The sequence below is a fragment of the Copadichromis virginalis genome, linkage group LG20, assembly GCF_057382275.1.
Source record: "Copadichromis virginalis isolate Kocher_CV1m ecotype Utaka linkage group LG20, C_Virginalis_male_GT1.1, whole genome shotgun sequence".
Lineage (NCBI taxonomy): Eukaryota > Metazoa > Chordata > Actinopteri > Cichliformes > Cichlidae > Copadichromis > Copadichromis virginalis.
The window spans coordinates 7,169,102-7,190,589 of NC_140637.1; the positions used below are offsets into that span (position 1 = coordinate 7,169,102).

At 43.5% G+C, this 21,488-nt stretch overlaps 1 protein-coding gene and 1 pseudogene across 5 annotated transcripts in view; one reads left to right on the forward strand and one right to left on the reverse strand.

Moving 5' to 3' along the window:
* The window catches only part of acot7 (acyl-CoA thioesterase 7), a 64,209-nt gene that overhangs the window by 27,098 nt on the left and 15,623 nt on the right, over positions 1 to 21,488 (reverse strand). For 3 of the 5 annotated variants that reach the window (XM_085442953.1, XM_085442952.1, XM_085442950.1), the window contains exons 4-7: positions 7,764 to 7,855; positions 7,353 to 7,467; positions 6,254 to 6,268; positions 5,602 to 5,688 (exon numbers count right to left, since the gene is read on the reverse strand). In XM_085442953.1, the coding sequence (XP_085299079.1) occupies positions 5,602 to 5,688; positions 6,254 to 6,268; positions 7,353 to 7,467; positions 7,764 to 7,855 (309 nt within the window). The remainder of the gene's footprint in view (positions 1 to 5,601; positions 5,689 to 6,253; positions 6,269 to 7,352; positions 7,468 to 7,763; positions 7,856 to 21,488) is intronic. The other 2 variants (XM_085442954.1, XM_085442951.1) reach the window with 1 other exon arrangement.
* Positions 13,972 to 21,424, forward strand: LOC146684185 (uncharacterized; annotated as a pseudogene).

Sequence of the window (21,488 nt, forward strand, 5' to 3'; positions counted from 1 at the left end):
GCGTGTGCATACGTGCGTTCTAAATGACCTGCATGCTTGTTCCACATTTGATTTTTAATTGGGCAGAGTTCTCAGCAAACCCTCTTAATTAAAAAGGCAACCGTGACACGTGCGAGACTTATATGTCCCACCTTGCTCCCCCGCCCCCGCTGCCCCGTCCTGTCTCCTTTTCACCTCTCTCTTTCTCAGTCAACATCTCTCTTCTGCTTCTCTTCCTCCTTATATATACTGTGTCTCTCTGATGGCCTCTTTACATAGCTGACCTCAATAGAAATGTCAGCATGAGGCAAGAACATCGAAGCCCAAACAATATATCTCAACTGATAAAAGGCATCTGGTCTGCGCTGATAAAATGCTGTTTTTTCTTTTTTTAGAAGGGCAGCCTGAATGCCTTCTAGTAAGAGTTTGCTTATTATAAGGTTGGAACATCAGATAAGCAGATTTTTGTTGTTACAGTTGGCTTAAACATCAAATCTGACTATGCTACCCTCGTTGCGTTCATTGTTCGTCTTGCCTTTAATCTTAGTTCGCTTTCTGTTTGCACAGTGCTTTGTTTCTCTTTTTCTCTAAAGTACACTGAAAAAAGGTTGTTTTTAGGGGAAGTGTGGATAAAACCCAGCAGCATCCAGAAGGAAACCAAAAAAAACTAAAAAGATCTGTTCAGGGTTGTACAGACACAGATTTTCAGTTATAATACTATTAAAAAATAGTTTCGCTAAATGGTTGAATTTTTGAAGCAAGAAATTTTAACATGCCCGAAATCCACACACCTCAAGTAGCATGAAGTACAGATAACAAGCACATGTACCTCCTGCTACAAAGAGCTCCGCTCACTGTTTCAGTGGTTTATTTCCTGCTTCGTTGTTCAGCATTTTGTTTTTTCCCTCATTGCATTCCTCCTCATAACACCAGAGTGCCGTTATGCAAGTAACACAGAACGACAGCCACCCAAGTAGTTACTTAAGCAATGCAACAGTGCACACATGCACATAAATGTTCTCCATTCGCTTAGGACACCAAGAGCACTAAAAGCAAGAAAAATGCTTCTCAAGGACGTTTCTCCTTGGATTAAATCAGCAGTTCTTCGACTGTGCCTCTGTTATGCGGGGGGTTAAAGGTAAAGTCAGTCGTGCTAATCCAAGTGCTTATTTTTACAAATTCAGCAAATAGTTTTTCATGGTCCACAAGCTGTCTGTTCTGTGTGCACACTACAATAACAGGGATAGTTTTTGCACAAATTCCTCTACAAATGGGAGAAATAACTTCTCACTCACAAACCTCATAGCTTTAGTCACAGCTTTGTGTTCCATCAAACTAATAACAGGGATCCTTCACACTCAGAATACTTCTATCAATCCCTGCATGCTTTCCATGAGGGTTAATTCAGATACATTTAAAAACACCTTTACCTCCTTTTTAACCTGCTCAGGTGGAATGGTAGCTTCCAAAGCATATCTGACTTTAAGTCTTTTCTTCCCTGTTCATAGGGGAAGTTTTTACCCAAGGAAGCAATTTGTCATTGTCTTGGGTTTTATATGTAGATTCCTTTTTCATTATTATCCTCCTATTATAGTTTACTTCCTGTCTTCCTTTCCTTTTCCACTTGTATGACCAGTCCCTTCTTACCAGTTTGTCCTTGAAGGATTTTGTCCAAATTCTTCTTGTATTTGATCTGTGTTGCTTCTTTCTCTGTCATTATTATTTGTTCTTTCAGCCTGCCTTTGTGTCCTCTTATATGAACAGACACTGTTACTGTAAGAACAGACTCAAATATAGCACTGCTCATGGAAAAGCTCAAGGAAGAACAATGAGCCCAACCAGAAGAAATGTTCCTTTACAACAGTGTTGGTTTTGAGGATTGTTTCACGTATGCTTTTCTGCATGTTTCCAGTAACCCCCAAGCTAGGGCTAATATGAGGCTGAAAGTATAAACCTTGAGCCAGTCTCTCCACTTGATCTGCTAACTTCAGACAGTTGTTTACTTGGCAGAGCATTGAATCTGGCAGTTACCCATCTGATCCTGCCCACCAAGTTTTCCTGGAGCCACTCTTTCATAACCCCCTGGGTTATGAAGGGGAGTAGAAGCCTCTCCTGCTTCTAAATGTGCTGGACCAGCCAATGCTTTTCCTGTCCTTGAGTTTTTTGCCAGTCCATTTGACCCTTCTAATTTACAAATTAACTAGCAACTATTTCTGCATATGTGTCAGCTGAGGTTTTACCTGTTCTCAATCGCAGGCAGTCAATATCTGCTGTGTCACGGTGTCTGCTTCTGAGGAAAAAGTCCCCTTGCAGTCTGCCTGTGGATCATCAGTGCAGTACCTAAATCAATCTAACAGCTAACTCTCACTAATACTTGATGCTGTGCTTGAGTTCTTTTCTGTTGCTTGTTTGACAACATTATATAAGATGTATTTTTTGGTTCAGCAATGAGAAAGAGACATCCATTTGCCATCTAAGACTGGAACATTCCTCTTTGTTCACCTGCACCTAGAGGTTAAAGTGGGACGGAACGATCCAGAAAAGCATTCCTGCGCCTTCAGTTAATGAGTAATTACATCTGATGGGCTTCATGTCCTGCAGCTATTGCCACCGAGGCAGTTAAGTCACCCAAGGGACCTGCGTACATTTCCTGCAACATTTCAAATAGCTCAACAAATATGAGCAGTTTGGCACACAGTGGGTCTCCTACTTAAAGGTATAGTTGTTGTATTTTCCAGGCCAAAAAAAAATGCTAATGTGTGTTATTTTACTCTTCGCGAAGGGGAAAGATGTAATAATGAAAGGGCTAGACATGAAGATGAGAGACTATTGTCAGTGCACAGCAGAGCACAGCAGGCTAAACTGGGTGATTTGCAGTATTGTTTACAGTTTTCAGTGATGGACTAGATGCAGTGGTGCAGGGCAGAGTGCGGTCTCCATGGTCACCATTAGGTAAGGTCATGGGTTGCAGTAGAGACATTATAAGAGACAGAAATGACACTAAATTTATATGAGAATTTTTCAACTGCAAAGATGGTGGCAGATACACCTTCCAGAGGAAAACAGCTTTTAAACCCGTATTTGTGAGATAAGTTGGCAAATTCTGAACCGATATTCTGCGCATGCAGTTTTTGTTTTATGTTTAATGTTAATCAAAAACTAATCTAGATAATCTTTCAAAATAAGTGTGTTTAGGTATGGCTGCAGGAATCGATTCTAGGTGCCCTTTTGAAAGAGTCATCGATTTAAATTTAAACCAATAATGCTCTTTAGCAGCACTTGCCAAATACTACTTTTATGCTGCCTTTATACAGGCTAGAAACTGGAAAGTAGCCCTGATGGTTGATGGTTGATTTAACATATGTATGGAAGAACTTAGCTGGCAAAATCCACAAAGAGCGTCAAGCCTGAGAAACAGACTTATTTGTTATGGAGTCATTTCCCTCCAGTGCACTGGTACACCAGTATTTATTGTTCCCCCACCTGCAAAATCCCACTTTAACCTCCACCTACACAGAACCTACACAGACATGGGTTACTCTGCCTTTACTTTAACACAAGCATTAACACCAAAAAACAAACACAGTATATATTATATTATATTTATGTATTTCCTTGCTGCTATCTTCTTCTGCGCCTCTAAATCTGTCTCACTTTGCCCAAACCTGTTTGCCTTACTGTATGTTCTCCACTCTGAGCAGCTGTTTCATCCTCCACAACTCCCTGCAGAATTTTCATACTGTACTGAGGCAGTGAATGGGCTGACCTGTCCCTGCGTTGAATACTAAACAGCATGTCATTCATGCTCTTTGTTTTACTTGCGTGAGAATGACAAAGAAGTCTGACAGACGCAGATGACAAATGGCAGACGGCAACTTGAAAACACTGAGCTCCGAAATGGCTTGTCAGCAGCTGTTAGTGAATCAATCACACAGTGTGAATAAAACTAAAAGCACTTTTAAAATTTCACTTTCTACTGATTTGAGCAAATAGCAAGTTTTGGTTGTTTTCTTACATTATCTTTGATGTGCACTCACCAGCCTCTTTCTTAGGTACACTTGATCAACTCAATAAACGAAGTATCTTATCAGCTCATTACATAGCAGCAACTCAGTGAATATAGGCATATCAATATTTGAGTATCAGAAAAGTGACTTAACTAACTTTGAACGTGGCACAGCTGTAGGTACTAAACCACTCATCTACTGGGATTTTCCCACACAACCATCTCTAAGGTTTAAAGAGGATGGTCTGAAAAAGAAAAATATCCAGTGAGTGGCAGTACTCTGGAAATGGTCAAACTGCATTGAATTGATAGTCAGGCACCAGTAACTCAAATAACAACCAAGTTATAACCAGGACATGCAGAGGAGCATCTCTAGAGACGCAACAAGCAGTGAAGCCGTGGGCTGTAGCAGCAGAAGATCATACCGGGTGCCACTCCTCTCAGCACTGAACAAGAAACTGAGGCTAAAGTTTGCACAATCTCACCAAAATTGTACAATAGAAAATTGGAAACATGTTGAATTCTCATTTTCTGCTGCAGCATTCAGATGTTAGGGGCAGAATTTGGTGTCAACAACATGAAACCATGGATCCATCCTGCTTGTTTTAGTGCTTCAGGTGATGGTGGTTTAATGGTGCACGAGATATTTTCTTGGCAAACTTTAGGCTCCATCATTTAAATGCCACAACCTACCTGAGTATTGCTCTTGATAGTGAGCATCCTTCTATGACCACAGTGTACCCATCTTCTGATGGCTGCTTCCAGTAGAATAACAAACCATGTCATAAAGCTCAAATCATCTCAAACTAGTTTCTTGAATATAACAGTTAGTTCCCTGTATAGAAATGTTCTCCACAGTCACCAGATCTCAATCCAGTAGAGCACCTTTGTGATGTGGTGGAACAGGATATTCACATCATGGATGTAGAGCCAATAATACTGCAGCAACTGTGTGATGCTGCCATGTAAACATGAACCAAAATCTCTGAGAAATGTTTCCAACACCTTGTTGAATCTATGCCATGAAGAATAACGGCAGCTCTAAAGGCAAAAGGAGGTCCAGCCCAGTACTAGTGAGGTCTACCTTATAAAGTATCCAGTGAATGTGCATAGAATACAGTAGCATCAGCTACTGTTGTGTGTAGGCTCTTCATACAAATGATTAGTAAGCAGCAGTCAACATCCGACCCATTCATTCATGCAATATAGCTTTGGATGCGAAGAAAATATATATGCTTAAGACTGGATTAAGGCTAAGAGGAAGTATGAAGCCTTCATTAGTTCGAACCATGTAATGCTATGTTAATTTGCCCTCTTTGATAGTGTGAAAATGTATTTCTATCTTTAACAGCTTAATAATTTATTCTATAAATGAAGTTTCAGTCATGACTAATGAGTCATGTGTTTAATAACACTGAGTTTATAGAAGACACATCTAAAAGCCAGACTGTAGTTAACCTAAATCTTCATCAAGAATTTAGTGTGTTTTTTCATGTCCCCTCATGCTGTAGTATAAAAAAATGCTAAATGCTCAGCTCTCAGATACATATTAGTGTATGAAATTAACTGTACAACATTTCATCAGTGAATGTATCTAGAAAAAGAAATAGACTAACCTCCATGAACATAGTCATGTAGTGTACAGTCTGAAGGGCCCACCAGATGAATCAGACTCGACTGGCTAAAGCCAACAGTGTGCTTTTCTGCAAGGCAAACAGACAAACACACATTCAACAGAAAAATAAAAAAATAATAAACAATTTAAGGTAGAGCTTGACGAACAGGGCCATCGTATCATTCAATATAAGCCATTTACCAATATATTGGTACTGATATGTATAACCAGCAGTGACAAATTAAGATTTGAAACAGAAAAGAAAAGGGAAGGATGGGGAAAACACCCTTCGGACATGTTATGTGGAGTGGGTTTGCAGAGTTTGTCCACCAGAGGGCACTCTTGCAACTTCCCCGTTGGCAAGGCACTTAGCAAAGGCACATACACAACTAATCCACAATTTTACTGTTATATTGTGTTAATAATGACTCAAAAACGAGTGCACATAATAAATAAACAGGGAATTATGTTTGTTTTGTGTTTCTGAAAGAAACAAATCTGTCTATCTGTATCAGTCTTAAAATATGTCTGTATCGGTCAGCCTAAAAAAAATTGAATTCATTTAAAAATAAAATGTGTGAGCAAAGCAAGCCAATGCCAACAACACCTTCATGCATAAATAGATTCTGCCATGCTACTTGCTGATCACATACCTTTTGGTGGATCCTCTGATGAAGCAGCGTGACAAAATTAGGGAATTCGATTAGAGTCTTTACAGTTTTAATATGGATGAATACATGTATATAGCACCTAATGATGAATACAATACTTTTAATGCACACCCGTAAATGTAGAACACATGACCACTCAATCCTACAACATGTAAACAAGAAGCAGAGGCCTGACTACTTATAGAAAATACTACAAAAGAAGAAACATAAAAGTAGAAGAAGAAAATAAAACAGATGTCTTTGCCTGGACATTTAGTGAGAGTGGTGCTGAAACTGGTGAGATCAGAGTGTGAATGTTAGATTGAAAGCACTTAAACGGAGAAATAATTGTTGGTATGAATGGATGAATGAGCCATGTTGTGTGAAGCACTTTAAGTCATCAAGTGGAGTAAAAAAGCGAAATATAAGAACCAGCCAATTTGCCATTCGTGTGTGAAGACAGTCAAAGTAAAACACATACTTTAGTGGCTCTGAAAAAAATCGGCTTAGGAGGTGTTTTTAAAGCTAACTCAAGAGGGTATCACCCCCTGCCAGAGAAAGAAAGCCTCAGAAATGAGAAAAGAAGTGCCCACGCAGCAGTGTTTCCAAATGGATCCATTTCTGAGTTCTTCAAGTGCTCTTGTGAGGATGCTAGGGCCCACGTGTTTACATGTTAAATGTTTAAATGTATTCCTGTGGACGCGCTCTGAGAGCACTCCAGGGATTCTTCACTTGCTTGATTTATCATTGTTTTATCTTGATATTCAGCAATAATATCTCTGTGTTTTAACTTTGAAAAAAGCATTTGCTTTTGACTTCCTGCTGCAGCTCAGCATGAATTCATGGTGCCAGCAGTGAAAATACATCAAAAAACTAATTGCTTCTCCTGTCACTGCATTAATTGGGCAACAACAAAGATGGCTGTACAGTATTTTTAGTATTTTTATGGCATACTATTAGCAAACCCCATGAGGGAGGAAATGGAAGAAATTTCACTCATATCTGCATCATCACTGAAAACTTGTAAGATAGGGAAACGACTTCTATAGCTGTGGTTTTGTATCTGCAAACTGATATGGGACCCTGAGCTTGAATATATTACCTGGGTTGGGTGGAGATGGCATCATCTCTTCAGGCCTCGCCTTGGTCTCCAATCTCTCCATCTTCTGAGCCTCATAGCGCTTCCTGCCCTCCTCCTCTTGTTCAGCACTAGCATACTGTAGAAAGAATATATTCAACATGCTGAACACTTGTGCATAGATCCACTCGAACACCACTCTCTGCACAAATGCACGAGGAGTACAGCAAAGAATTGCAACAAGCAGGTATTCAAAACAAAGATGAGTGAAAGGGACTTTTCACATTGTTAAATGTCAGTCATTTCTATCTTGACCATATAGCCTTGCTCGTGTCATTTTAGATGTGGGGCTGGGGGAAGGTGGGTGGAAAGGTCACTGAGACACAGAGAAGCTGCCACAATTTTAAGATGCAAGCAATTTGAGTTTCCATGTACCTTGATGGGTGGCACCTCCATGATCTTGTCAACATTTTGCAGAGAGCAGGGGACGTACCACAGCGCTGCCTTGTTGGCCAGCTTTTTGGCACCTGCAGTCACAGAGAAAAGGTTGAGTACTTGTCCTAGGGAAAATGTCAGGGAACGCGTCATTTCTACCAAATGAAGAAGCAACGTTTTTGTGACCATAATCTAATTGGCGAGAAATTTTGACATCTTGTCTTTCAAATAAAACAACAATGGAGCAAAGAATTTTGAAACGGCTGTTGTCAAAACAGACACTTTTATTAATACCACAATAAAGGCCACTTCAGTTTTTAACAAGTCAATTGGCGCTGCCTGTTTGCAAAAGATTCGTCTTTCTTGTGAAAAGAAAAGGAGAAGAAAACACTTTGTGTTCAAACACAATAGTTGTTGCCTGTTCAGAAAACAAGTACTCACAGTCACGTAGCTAGCTAAGCCCGGGGTATCTGTAAATCCTGAATTTTCTGCATTTCAGTGTTGTAATTATGAAACCAATGAAACCATGGCAACTCATTCATCATCAAGTGTCTGCACAAATATGTATGTTGGTTATACCACAGTGTAATGCTTTGGCAGTTGGAGGCTGTAGCACTGACTCTGAATTCCTACAGAAAATTCAGAACGAGATGATCAGAAAACAAAACTCATAGAAGTCACATTACATCGCAATCAGCCAGCAAGGTTGTCATAGTGATATATCTGTTCTACTCTGCCCACACTTTTTCACTTAATTTGCTAACACACACAGAGAGAGAGGGGCTATTTTAGGTTGGCGTTGTTATGGCACGCAGATTAAAGGCAGCATCGGGGCAGCAGGTTGAAGTGAAATTACTGTTTTAAAGGGTTTTTTACCTACAATATCCGATTAACTTTTCAGCTTTCGAGCTTTGAAGTCCTTTTTGAGGCCTGAATGAGCAAAATGTTTTATTGAACGTCTTGCATTTTTATTACGATAACTTGAGTCAAATTTCATAAATGTGCATGACCACAGGCTTAAAAATAAGGCATCTTTACAGCCTTAGAGAAAATATGTCATTTAATATGTGTCTCAGCGGTGAACCAGCTGGGATCTTTGCATGAGGACATGTGAAGTTAAGAGAAGAGAGCTGAGCGAGCAGCTTTTAACAGGCTACTCCTGGGAAAATAGCATTTGCATTTTACACCCGAGTTAAAAACTGTGCAGACAGCCAGGCCTCGTTGCCATGCCAACCATGCTTCTTTCCTCCTCCTCTCATTTGTGCCCGCCTTTGTCAGCAACCAGGAAGTTGCCCACAGGAAAAAGGGAGGGATATTTACATATCCTTGACTCTACCCAAGACTGAGTGACTCTACTCTATTATTAGCTACTGATGGACCTTGAAGTGAACTGTGTTTAGGGTGGTGGGAGAAACGAGAGAGAAGCGAGAAGGGAAGAAGAAAGGATGGAAGAACCATTCCCAGTACGACTGATGCCCTTTTTGATCGAAAAGGAACCAGATAACCGGCTTTGAATTTAAAATCCCTCTACATCAAATGGAGACAATGTCAATGTTTGACCATATCCTCGTCCAGGCTGCAACCTTTTATCCTTCACAGTTCATCTACTGAAACAGCACATATTCTTTTGCATCACGCTTACAGGCATAGCACATTTTGAAGGCAAGACAAATTTGAGGCAGACCTTGAAAATACAACAGTTTCACAATGTGCCCCTTAGGGCTAATTATTAGATCTTAAGATAACTCTGCATGCTTTTCTCAGGGACACAAAGTACACATATGATCCCATGCAGTGAAAGTTGTTTATTTTCACTGTTTCTTCAAGATTTTTATGTGCAGTATCAGAAGAAGCAGTCTATGTTCTGCCAAAAACAAAAATAAATTATGCAAAATCTAAAATATACCCTCAGCGCAATTAGAAAGCATTTAGATAACTTTACTTTAGCATTTGTTGTGTATAACGGGGACGTAGGTTAGCATTCACTTCACAACAGGGAGTGTATGAGTTTGAGCCTTTCTGCTGTTTTTTTTACTGTGTTTGGTGATTTTCTTTGCACCCCAGTTTGCTCCCACAGTCCAAAGTACTGCATGTTAGATTAAACATTGATATGTGTACTGTAGGTACAGATATGAGTAAGCTAAAACTTTATGTCATCTGTGAGACTGGAAAAGTTCAGTGGACATGTCAGTTTAGTCCTAAAAGTAGCAATTTATGTAATATAAATCAGTAGGTTTCCTCATATGTAATATGGCCCCCTTGTTAAAGGTATATTTTTTTCTGTCACAACATCAAGGAATAAATAGTGCCCTTAAAGCTGTAAGCTAATGATAGTTATATGAGAGCAGATGGGTGCTGGTGCTGTACGTTTTACGTCCAATGGATTTGATTAGTCGACTAATCGCAAAAATAATCGGTGACTAGTCGACTATCAAAATAATCGTTTGTGGCAGCCCTAATAAATATATAGTGCTACCCTTCAGCCTCCTAGTAGACATACCTGTGTTATAAATGTGAAACTGCTCTGATTTTCAAAAAAGTTGGCCTCTGACCTTGAAGTCAAGGTCACTGAGATTTAAGCTTCACAGAGATTTTCAGCAGATGCAACCATGGTATTGATTTGAAAATTCTACACAATCACAAACTTGGGTGTCCACAGCGCCTCGCCATATACCAAAGATTAAGAGGTGGGGTTTTTTTTAGGTTTTTTATAAAGATTACAACACAAATAACAATTTTTAAATTGTTATTTGTGTGTGTTTTAAAAAAGAAAGAGGGAGATTGTTAACTTGTTATTTTCTGTTATATCGCGAGAGTACTGTTGCCTGCGGTGTGTTGTTCTTATTGTGGGTGAGCGGAAAAACATGACGTAAGGAATAAAGTGCTTGAAGTGAGACTATGACGTTGTGTATTTTGACTTTACAATATTCTTTTATTCACCATATCACTGAAATGTGGGAGAATCCACTGCAGAAAGATCAATGCTTTAAGTTTTAATGATCCAGTCAGAAAAGATGATTCTAAAAGTCATCAACTGACTCCAAAAGCCCAGATCTGAACCACCTGTCTGCTGAAAACAAATGCACCAATCAAACAGAAGCCTGAATTTCATGGGCCAATCGGAATGCTTGATCTAGTTGTCCAGGACTAACTACTGACATACTATTACTCTGTGGCCAAACCCTGCCAAATCTGCCTCGGTGCACCTGTTGAACGACTGCTTCTAAATCCAAGACCCTAACTCCCATCAAAATCATTTTCAAACGGTGACGATCCCGAGGACCTGTTCTATACAACAGTGTGTTCTTCATGTTCCTGCTGTCAAAACTTTGGTCACAGGAGCAATTTAAAAAGTGGGGTCTTTCCTGCTGTTGAGACAAACTCCTGTCTGAAAATATAATGTATTTCTATGGGTCGGTTATCCCTCCACTTGGATCCACACAGTTTAAAAATGTTTACATCTCTGAGCTTTGAAAGACATGCTGTTGGAAAGACAACAACGATAAGATAAGATAAGATAAGATAAGATAAGATAAGATAAGATAAGATAAGATAAGATAGAACTTTATTAATCCCTCGGGTGGGTTCCTCTGGGAAATTCGACTTCCAAAAAAAAGCACAGCAACGACCGAAGTTACAGTTACAGAATTGTTATATATATATATATATATATATATATATATATATATATATATATATATATATATATATATATATATATACACACACACACACACACACACACACACACATATATAAATACAGAGACAAATATAAATAAAATATACAAAGGGGATAAATAGAATAAATAGGAATAAAAAATAAAAATACAAGTGAATTGCACATTTCAAGTATTGAGTCTATTGCACTGTTGACTATTTACAAAAAGTATTGCACAAGGTATTGTACAGTGAGGTGAAGAGGCACTACAGCTTAGTTGTTCCCCCCTCCTTTGTCCTCCTGTTTCCTGTTTCCCCTCCCTCTCCCCTCCAGAGAGGAGTTAAACAGTCTGATGGCGTGTGGGACAAAGGAGTTTTTAAGTCTGTTAGTTCTTGTCTTGGGGAGAAGCAACCTGTCACTGAACAGACTCTTCTGATTGTTTATGGCCGTGTGCAGAGGATGCCCAGCATTGTTCATAATGTCCAGCAGTTTCTTTAATGTCCTTTTCTCGGCCACTGTCACCAGAGTGTCCAGCTTCATGCCGACCACAGAGCTAGCCTTCCTGATCAGTTTCTCCAGCCTGGATGAGTCCTTCTTTGCTGTGCTGCTCCCCCAGCACACCACAGCATAGAAAAGTACTCCAGCAACCACCGACTGGTAAAACATCCTCAGGAGCTTCCTGCAGATGTTAAAAGACCTCAGCCTCCTGAGGAAGTACAGTCGGCTTTGGGCTTTTTTATACAGGTGCTCTGTGTTGCATGACCAGTCCAGTTTATTGCCCACCCACAGCCCGAGGTACTTGTACTTGTTGACCACCTCCACCTCCTCCCCCTCTATCTGAACCGGCAGTGGACCTTCTCTGGACCTCCCGAAGTCCACAACCAGTTCCTTAGTCTTTGAGGTGTTGAGTTGCAGGTGGTTTGTGTGACTCCAGTGACTCCATGCGTGAGGGTAAAATGATGGCTGTAGAGCAAACACTGTGCACACAGCAGCAGTTGAAACCAAGGTTATTATCGTTAACGAAAACTAACGAAATAACAAAAACTAGAAGTGAAAAAACATTTTCGTTAACGGAAATAAAAATAAAATCAAAAAAAGGAAAACTAACAAAAACTGTAATGAGTGTTCACAAAACTAACTAAAATTAACTGAATTTATAGCAAAAATGTGTTTAGTTTTTATTGATGTGTGCGTGTCATACAATAGTCAAGGGTGAAAATGAAGTTTAATTTCCAGATTTTTTTCTTGCTGTCTAATTATGCCAGCAGGTGGCAAGTACGTTAGTCGAGTCGTCTGTGTTGCTGCTCTGTCCACGCGCAGAATCATGTCAGGAAAAGTCGGGAGAAAGCGCCAGAGTCCAATTTGGGATTACTTTGAATATGACTGTGTTTTGGATAAAGCAAGTGTCTTGTAGTGGAAAGAGACAAATTATGAGGGACATTTCTAAAGGGAAAAAAATCCCACAAACCTTAAAGTGCGCTTGAAAAGCTCACACAAGAAGGCTCACCTAGCTTACCTTGAGAAGGTAAGGGAGCACACTCAACCCTCATCCCCAGAAACAGACGCTAACCCCAGGCAAGGCAGCGTGATGCATCCCGAGACAACAGGACTGGGATATCTACATAACTGTGTGAGTCAATTGCCTTCAAAAAGTTCATCAATTCACTTGAACCAAAAATTATGAACACCCGGTGCTGCAAGAGTTAATAGTCTCATTGGGGCCAAGATATACATTTTATAGTTGCCTGGTATCAATGGTTGTTCATCTGCCTTTATTTATTTATTTATTTATTTAAAGAACCCATAGGTGGGAATGTGAGTTGTCTGTCTCTGCGTGTTAGCCCTGCGATAGACAGGCGACCTGTCCAGGGTGCAGGGTATGGTAGCTGGAATAGCAACATACCCAAGGATAAGCAGAAGAGAATGACTGATATGATGAAACTGGGATTTTGTTACACTTAATTATTGCAAACACAAATAAAACTGTAACTGAAACTAATCAAAACTAAACTGAAACTAAGGATTTTCAAAAAAATAAAAACTAAACTAAACTAGCAAGCAATTGGTAAAAACTAATTAAAACTGATATAAAATTGAAAATCTGAAGTCAAAACTAAATAAAAATAAAAACTAATGAAAATTGCAAAACTATTAAAACCCTGGTTGAAACACACGCTTACCAGCATTCACACTAATAAAGAATAACAGTGTTGTCATTGTTGATTTTGTGTCTTCACCCTGAGTCCATCTCCTGCCAAGCTGCTGATGAGCTGACCGATAAGTAAATCTTATCCTGGATCTTATCCTCTGCATCCTTACCCTATCACCTCTGCGTCCCATAGGGCGCCAGCCTGCCCTGTTGAAACACTATTTTTTTTCAGTGTTTCAACTGAAAAAAATAGAATGCCTTTGATCCTTTGTTATGTCATAATCTTGCTGAGAGGCAAAGCCCATAAATAGGGGCTTTGCTCTGTTAAACTTTAGTGCTTAACGGACGTAGACCTGACAGCAACCAAAACCCTTTTGGAAAGTTTTGAGAGAATTTCACGTTTCTCAGCAATTCACCGATCAAGCCGACACATTCCACCATGTCAGCTAACCCATCCTTCAGCTCAGATGAGCTTGAAATAGTTAAAGGGAGCATTTTGGGAAACCACTACAAGGTAGAGGCTTTCCTTGGAGAAGGGGGCTTTGGTATTGTAGCCAAATTGTCACGGCTGCCGAGGCGAGCCGTGTGGAATAAATGAGGATCCAAGCGCAGGCAGTCGTAGAGGAGTGAAGGTGATTTATTGAACACAAAAGAATGTGGACAAACAGCAAACGGGGCTCGAACTAAACTAAACTGGGAAACAACTAAACTACAGAGCACAAACCTGAATGAAAACGAGCAGAGGAGGATGACGATGAACAGCAGGGAGAAGACACGGTGGAAACACAGACTGACACAGAGTAATACAGACTGACACGGAGGAACACAGACGAACCGGCAACAGGCAGGAGAACACACAGGGCTTAAATACACACACCAGTAATCAGGGGATGAGAGACAGGAGGGCAACACAGCTGGGAGGAATCTGGGCTGACGGGACAGGGGAAACGTAAACTGATCACACTCACATACGACACGGACCTTCACAATAAAACAGGAAACTCAGATACATGGAACCAGACAAGACATTGAACTAAACAGACAGATTCACAAACAGATGGGGAGACACCATAGACAGACAGGTACAGACGCAGACTTAGAGGCAGATCGAAAATAACACAGAACTTAAACAATCATCATCTAGAAAATGATAACAAACCAAAAGCGCTGGGTCACCGACCCAGGACCATGACAGTACCCCCCCCTCAAGGGCTGGCTCCAGACAGCCCAGCAGAAACACAAAAACGGACCAAAACCAAAAAAGAAAAAAAAAAAAAAAAAAAAAAAAAAAAAAAAAAAAACACCCGACCAGGGTGGGCGGAGGGGGCCCAGGACGGAGGGACAGAGTCCAAAAGGCCCAGATGGTCAAGTTCAGGAGGCCGACCATGCGAACGGCAGCGGGGCCGGTCCCGATGCCGGCCACGCAGTAGGCAGCGGCGTGGAAACAGTTCTGGGGGCCGACCGTGCGGACGGCAACAGCGGCGTGGAAACAAGTCCGGAGGCCGGCCACGTGGAAGGCAGTGGCGGCGTTCAGGAGGGCGTCCACGGCGGCGGAGATGCCCAACAGGCGGCCAGGCAGATGACCGACGATGTGGAGGTGGTAGTAGGGGACCTGAAGGCTGCGTGGCCCCTGCAGCCCCAGGTGAAGCGGAGGCTGGACCAGACGAGGCGGACGCGGAGGCTGGACCAGACGATGAGGACGCGGAGGCTGGACCAGACGATGAGGACGCGGAGGCTGGACCAGACGATGAGGACGCGGAGGCTGGACCAGACGATGAGGATGCGGAGGCCGGACCAGGCAAAGCAGCTGATGAGGATGCTGAAGCTGGACCAGGCAAAGCAGCTGATGAGGATGCTGAAGCTGGACCAGGCAAAGCAGCTGATGAGGATGCTGAAGCTGGACCAGGCAAAGCAGCTGATGAGGATGCTGAAGCTGGACCAGGCAAAGCAGCTGATGAGGATGCGGAGGCCGGACCAGGCAAAGCAGCTGATGGACCAGGTGAAGCGGATGAAGCCGAAGCATGCGCTGGACCAGGCGACGCTGAGGATGCTGAATCCGGACCAGGCGACGGCGTGGAGGATGCAGCAGAGGCCGGGCCAGGCAACGGCATGGAGGATGCAGACGGAGGCGCTGCAGCAGGTGGCGGCATGGATGAAACTGCTGCTGCAAGCGTGGATGAGGCTGCTGGTGGAGCAGCTGGTGGCTGGATGGGCTCCTCGGGCCCCCCAGCTGACGAGGCAGATGGCTGGACGGGCTCCTCGGGCCCCCCAGCAAAAACAGTCTCAGAACCAGTGGGCACTGGAGCCCCTGGCACCCACAGAACAGAACCAGCAGGTGCGGAGACCTCTGGCAGGAACGCAACAGAACCAGCAGGCACACGGGCCTCTGGCAGGAACGCAACAGGACCAGCAGGCACACGGGCCTCTGGCAGGGACAGAACAGGACCAGCAGGCACACGGGCCTCTGGCAGGGACAGAACAGGACCAGCAGGCACACGGGCCTCTGGCAAACACATAGCGGCCTGCAGCTGCGCAGAGCATTGACCCTGCTCAGACAGCGACAGCTCTGTGCAGTCCTCAGCTGGCTTCTTAAACTCCAGGGGTCCAGAGTCTGATGGGGGCTGAAACCCAGCCTCTGGGGAGGCCCTGGAGTGCATCTCAGTCTCAGAACTGGCCAGCCTTTGAGGAATGTTGACATTATCATTAGGTTTGACGCTCTGCTTAGAACAAACGGATGAAACCCAGTTCCTTTTAGATTGATTTGACTGGGCTTGTTGTACCGGAGTAGCAAGTGACACAGGGTGCAGGGCTAGTGGCTGCTGAACAGGAGGCTGAACTGAGGGTGACTGAAACAATGCTTGAGGCCGGGCGGCTAACTGAGCTTGAGGCCGGGCGGCTAACTGAGCTTGAGGCCGGGCGGCTAACTGAGCTTGAGGCCGGGCGGCTAACTGAGCTTCCGGTTGCAGTTCAAAAGAATAAACAGTCCTGGTATTATCAGAGCTGGTGTTAATTGTCTCTGGGATATATGCCACAGTTTTAGCAGACCCTGGGTTAGCTGACATGGGTTTAACAGGTTCAGAAGAACAACAGCCCTTTGCTTTCGCTGAAGTCTTAAAAATGCCAACCTGGGAGAGATCAGTTATCACGAAGGTAGGTAAGCTTTGTGAATTAGCTCCCACTGACACACCCCGAACAACCCCAGAAGAAAAAGTCTTACAGTTCAGATTGGAGCCGTTATCCTTTTTACTCACCACAGTCGGCCGCTCTGATATCCTGGGGTCCGACTGTGGCGAGGGGCGTCGACGGCGTGAGTGCCGTTTCCCATTTGAAGGCTGGACCGACGGGCCGGGCAGGACACTCTCCGTCGGGTCAGGGAGTGAAGCATGAGTTGCAGAGTGGGTGGTAGCAGGGGGGAGAAGATGAAGCTCGTTCAGAACGAAATTCTGTGTGAGCGGGTGAAGTGAGCTGAGCAACCAGGGGAGACCAGAAACTAAGCGCTGTAGCCGAACAGCTATGCCTTGGCGGAATTCTCTCCCCTCATGCTCGAGCCATAAGTTAATTAATCTGTCCACCGAGTAAATAATGTCCTCCCGGAGCTCCTCGGGCGGGTTGACTGCTGCTGGGTCCATAGTGGCCGGTTCGTACTGTCACGGCTGCCGAGGCGAGCCGTGTGGAATAAATGAGGATCCAAGCGCAGGCAGTCGTAGAGGAGTGAAGGTGATTTATTGAACACAAAAGAATGTGGACAAACAGCAAACGGGGCTCGAACTAAACTAAACTGGGAAACAACTAAACTACAGAGCACAAACCTGAATGAAAACGAGCAGAGGAGGATGACGATGAACAGCAGGGAGAAGACACGGTGGAAACACAGACTGACACAGAGTAATACAGACTGACACGGAGGAACACAGACGAACCGGCAACAGGCAGGAGAACACACAGGGCTTAAATACACACACCAGTAATCAGGGGATGAGAGACAGGAGGGCAACACAGCTGGGAGGAATCTGGGCTGACGGGACAGGGGAAACGTAAACTGATCACACTCACATACGACACGGACCTTCACAATAAAACAGGAAACTCAGATACATGGAACCAGACAAGACATTGAACTAAACAGACAGATTCACAAACAGATGGGGAGACACCATAGACAGACAGGTACAGACGCAGACTTAGAGGCAGATCGAAAATAACACAGAACTTAAACAATCATCATCTAGAAAATGATAACAAACCAAAAGCGCTGGGTCACCGACCCAGGACCATGACACAAATGCCGTGATACCAAAACCAACCAAGCTGTGGCTATTAAAGTCAACAGGAACCACCCTGATACTCTGCAACAGGCAAAACTGGAAATTTTCATCCTGGAGCAGCTGAGAAGGTTGGATCCAGATGCCGCCAACATTGTTAAATGGAACGGCTTTTTCCATGACGGAGAGCGGGTCTGCTTAAACTTTGAAATCCTTGATCAATGCCTGTGGGACTACATACGGGACCGGAAAAACCAGGGTCTCCCCATAAGCGAAGTTAGGCCAATTTTACATCAACTCACAAATGCCCTGTCACACCTGGGCTCTGTGGGAATAGTGCACGCTGACCTCAAATCTAGAAACATCATGGTTGTTAACCGCCATGAGTCTCCCATCAAAGTCAAACTTATAGACTTTGGCCTCGCATGTCCTGCATCTGCAGTAATGCCTGGTGACCGTGTGGGGACGGTTGGTTATAGTGCACCTGAGGTTATGCTTGGCCTTCCTTATAATGAAGCAGCTGACATGTGGTCTCTGGGGCTGGTAGCTGTGGAACTTGGTACAGGGGTGCCTCTCTACCCTGGGAGAAATTATTATGATGTTTTGAAATTCATCATACAGACCCAGGGACAGCCACCAGATCATGTTCTGGACTTTGGCGTGTACACTGAAGACTATTTCATTGAAGACAACTACAACCAACAGCGCTGGACATTTAAGACTGACCAACAATTTCAGTGCGAGACAGGATATGAGTCCCTGGAGACTCGATACATAAAACTTACGCGTCTTGATGACCTCGAACAAGTAATGGTGTTTGGACGAGGACCTGAAAATGGCCAAAGTTTATTTGTCAGCTTAATTAAAGGGATGTTGGCCTTGGATGCAAACCAACGGATAACACCCTCGGAGGTTCTCCGGCATCCCTTTTTCAACCGTAAGAGTTCCCCTTGGACTAACATGAGTGTTGAAAGACCACAAAACCCTGTGGTCTTTCAGCACCCTTCAAACTTGGAAAGCAAGAGATCACAGAAAATCAACTGCAGTTTCCAAAACTCAGTTGAATTTTCTCTGCAAGTATGCGACCACACGTCAGCCAGCTCATCCTTCAACTCAGGTGAGCTTGAAATAGTTGAAGGGAGCATTTTGGGAAACCGCTACAAGGTAGAGGCTTTCCTCGGAGAAGGGGGCTTTGGTATTGTAGCCAAATGTCGCGATACCAAAACCAATCGTGCTGTGGCTATTAAAGTCAACAGGAACCACCCTGATACTCTGCAACAGGCAAAACTGGAAATTTGCATCCTGGAGCAGCTGAGAAGGTTGGATCCAGATGCCGCCAACATAGTTAAATGGAACGGCTTTTTCCACGACGGAGAGCGGGTCTGCTTAAACTTTGAACTCCTTGATCAATGCCTCTGGGACTACATACGGGACCGGAAAAACCAGGGTCTCCCCATAAGCGAAGTCAGGCCAATTTTACATCAACTCACAAATGCCCTGTCACACCTAGGTTCTGTGGGAATAGTGCACGCTGACCTCAAACCTGGAAACATCATGGTTGTTAACCGCCATGAGTCTCCAGTCAAAGTCAGACTTATAGACTTTGACCTCGCATGTCCTGTTTCTGCAGTGAATCCTAGTGATTGTGTGGGGACGGTTGGTTATAGTGCACCTGAGGTTATGCTTGGCCTTCCTTATAATGAAGCAGCTGACATGTGGTCTCTGGGGCTGGTAGCTGTGGAACTTGGTACAGGGGTGCCTCTCTACCCTGGGAGAAATTATTATGATGTTTTGAAATTCATCATACAGACCCAGGGACAGCCACCAGATCATGTTCTGGACTTTGGCGTGTACACTGAAGACTATTTCATTGAAGACAACTACAACCAACAGCGCTGGACATTTAAGACTGACCAACAATTTCAGTGCGAGACAGGATATGAGTCCCTGGAGACTCGATACATAAAACTTACGCGTCTTGATGACCTCGAACAAGTAATGGTGTTTGGACGAGGACCTGAAAATGGCCAAAGTTTATTTGTCAGCTTAATTAAAGGGATGTTGGCCTTGGATGCAAACCAACGGATAACACCCTCGGAGGTTCTCCGGCATCCCTTTTTCAACCGTAAGAGTTCCCCTTGGACTAACATGAGTGTTGAAAGACCACAAAACCCTGTGGTCTTTCAGCACCCTTCAAACTTGGAAAGCAAGAGATCACAGAAAATCAACTGCAGTTTCCAAAACTCAGTTGAATTTTCTCTGCAAGTATGCGACCACACGTCAGCCAGCTCATCCTTCAACTCAGGTGAGCTTGAAATAGTTGAAGGGAGCATTTTGGGAAACCGCTACAAGGTAGAGGCTTTCCTCGGAGAAGGGGGCTTTGGTATTGTAGCCAAATGTCGCGATACCAAAACCAATCGTGCTGTGGCTATTAAAGTCAACAGGAACCACCCTGATACTCTGCAACAGGCAAAACTGGAAATTTGCATCCTGGAGCAGCTGAGAAGGTTGGATCCAGATGCCGCCAACATAGTTAAATGGAACGGCTTTTTCCACGACGGAGAGCGGGTCTGCTTAAACTTTGAACTCCTTGATCAATGCCTCTGGGACTACATACGGGACCGGAAAAACCAGGGTCTCCCCATAAGCGAAGTCAGGCCAATTTTACATCAACTCACAAATGCCCTGTCACACCTAGGTTCTGTGGGAATAGTGCACGCTGACCTCAAACCTGGAAACATCATGGTTGTTAACCGCCATGAGTCTCCAGTCAAAGTCAGACTTATAGACTTTGACCTCGCATGTCCTGTTTCTGCAGTGAATCCTAGTGATTGTGTGGGGACGGTTGGTTATAGTGCACCTGAGGTTATGCTTGGCCTTCCTTATAATGAAGCAGCTGACATGTGGTCTTTGGGGCTGATAGCTGTGGAACTTGGTACAGGGGTGCCACTCTACCCTGGAAATGGAGAATATGATGTTTTGAAATTCATCATAGAGACTCAAGGACAGCCACTAGATCATGTTCTGGACTCTGGCGTGTACACTGAAGACTATTTCATTGAAGACAACTACAACCAACAGCGCTGGACATTTAAGACTGACCAACAATTTCAGTGCGAGACAGGATATGAGTCCCTGGAGACTCGATACATAAAACTTACGCGTCTTGATGACCTCGAACAAGTAATGGTGTTTGGACGAGGACCTGAAAATGGCCAACGTTTATTTGTCAGCTTAATTAAAGGGATGTTGGCCTTGGATGCACACCAGCGGATAACACCCTCGGAGGTTCTCCGGCATCCCTTTTTCAACCCTGGCCTCTCTAAGAGGTTCCCTTGTATTGACATTGAAAGACCATACAGAATCAATCTACAGCATGGCCTCCTCCACCTTGGACAAAAGTGACAAAAACACAAACTGGGGTTGGAAAAGGGTATTAACAGCACTGGAAAAATTCATTAAGCTGCTCCAATAATGATCACTTTGGCTTTTTTCTTTTTTTTTAATTTTCACTCCCCCCACCCCAACCAGTCGCGGCAGATGGCTGTCCATTCCTGAGCCTGGTTCTGTCGAAGGCTTCTTCCTCTTAGAGGGGAGTTTTTCCTTCCCACTGTTGCTAAATGCTTGCTCATAGGGAATCGTCTGATTGTTGGG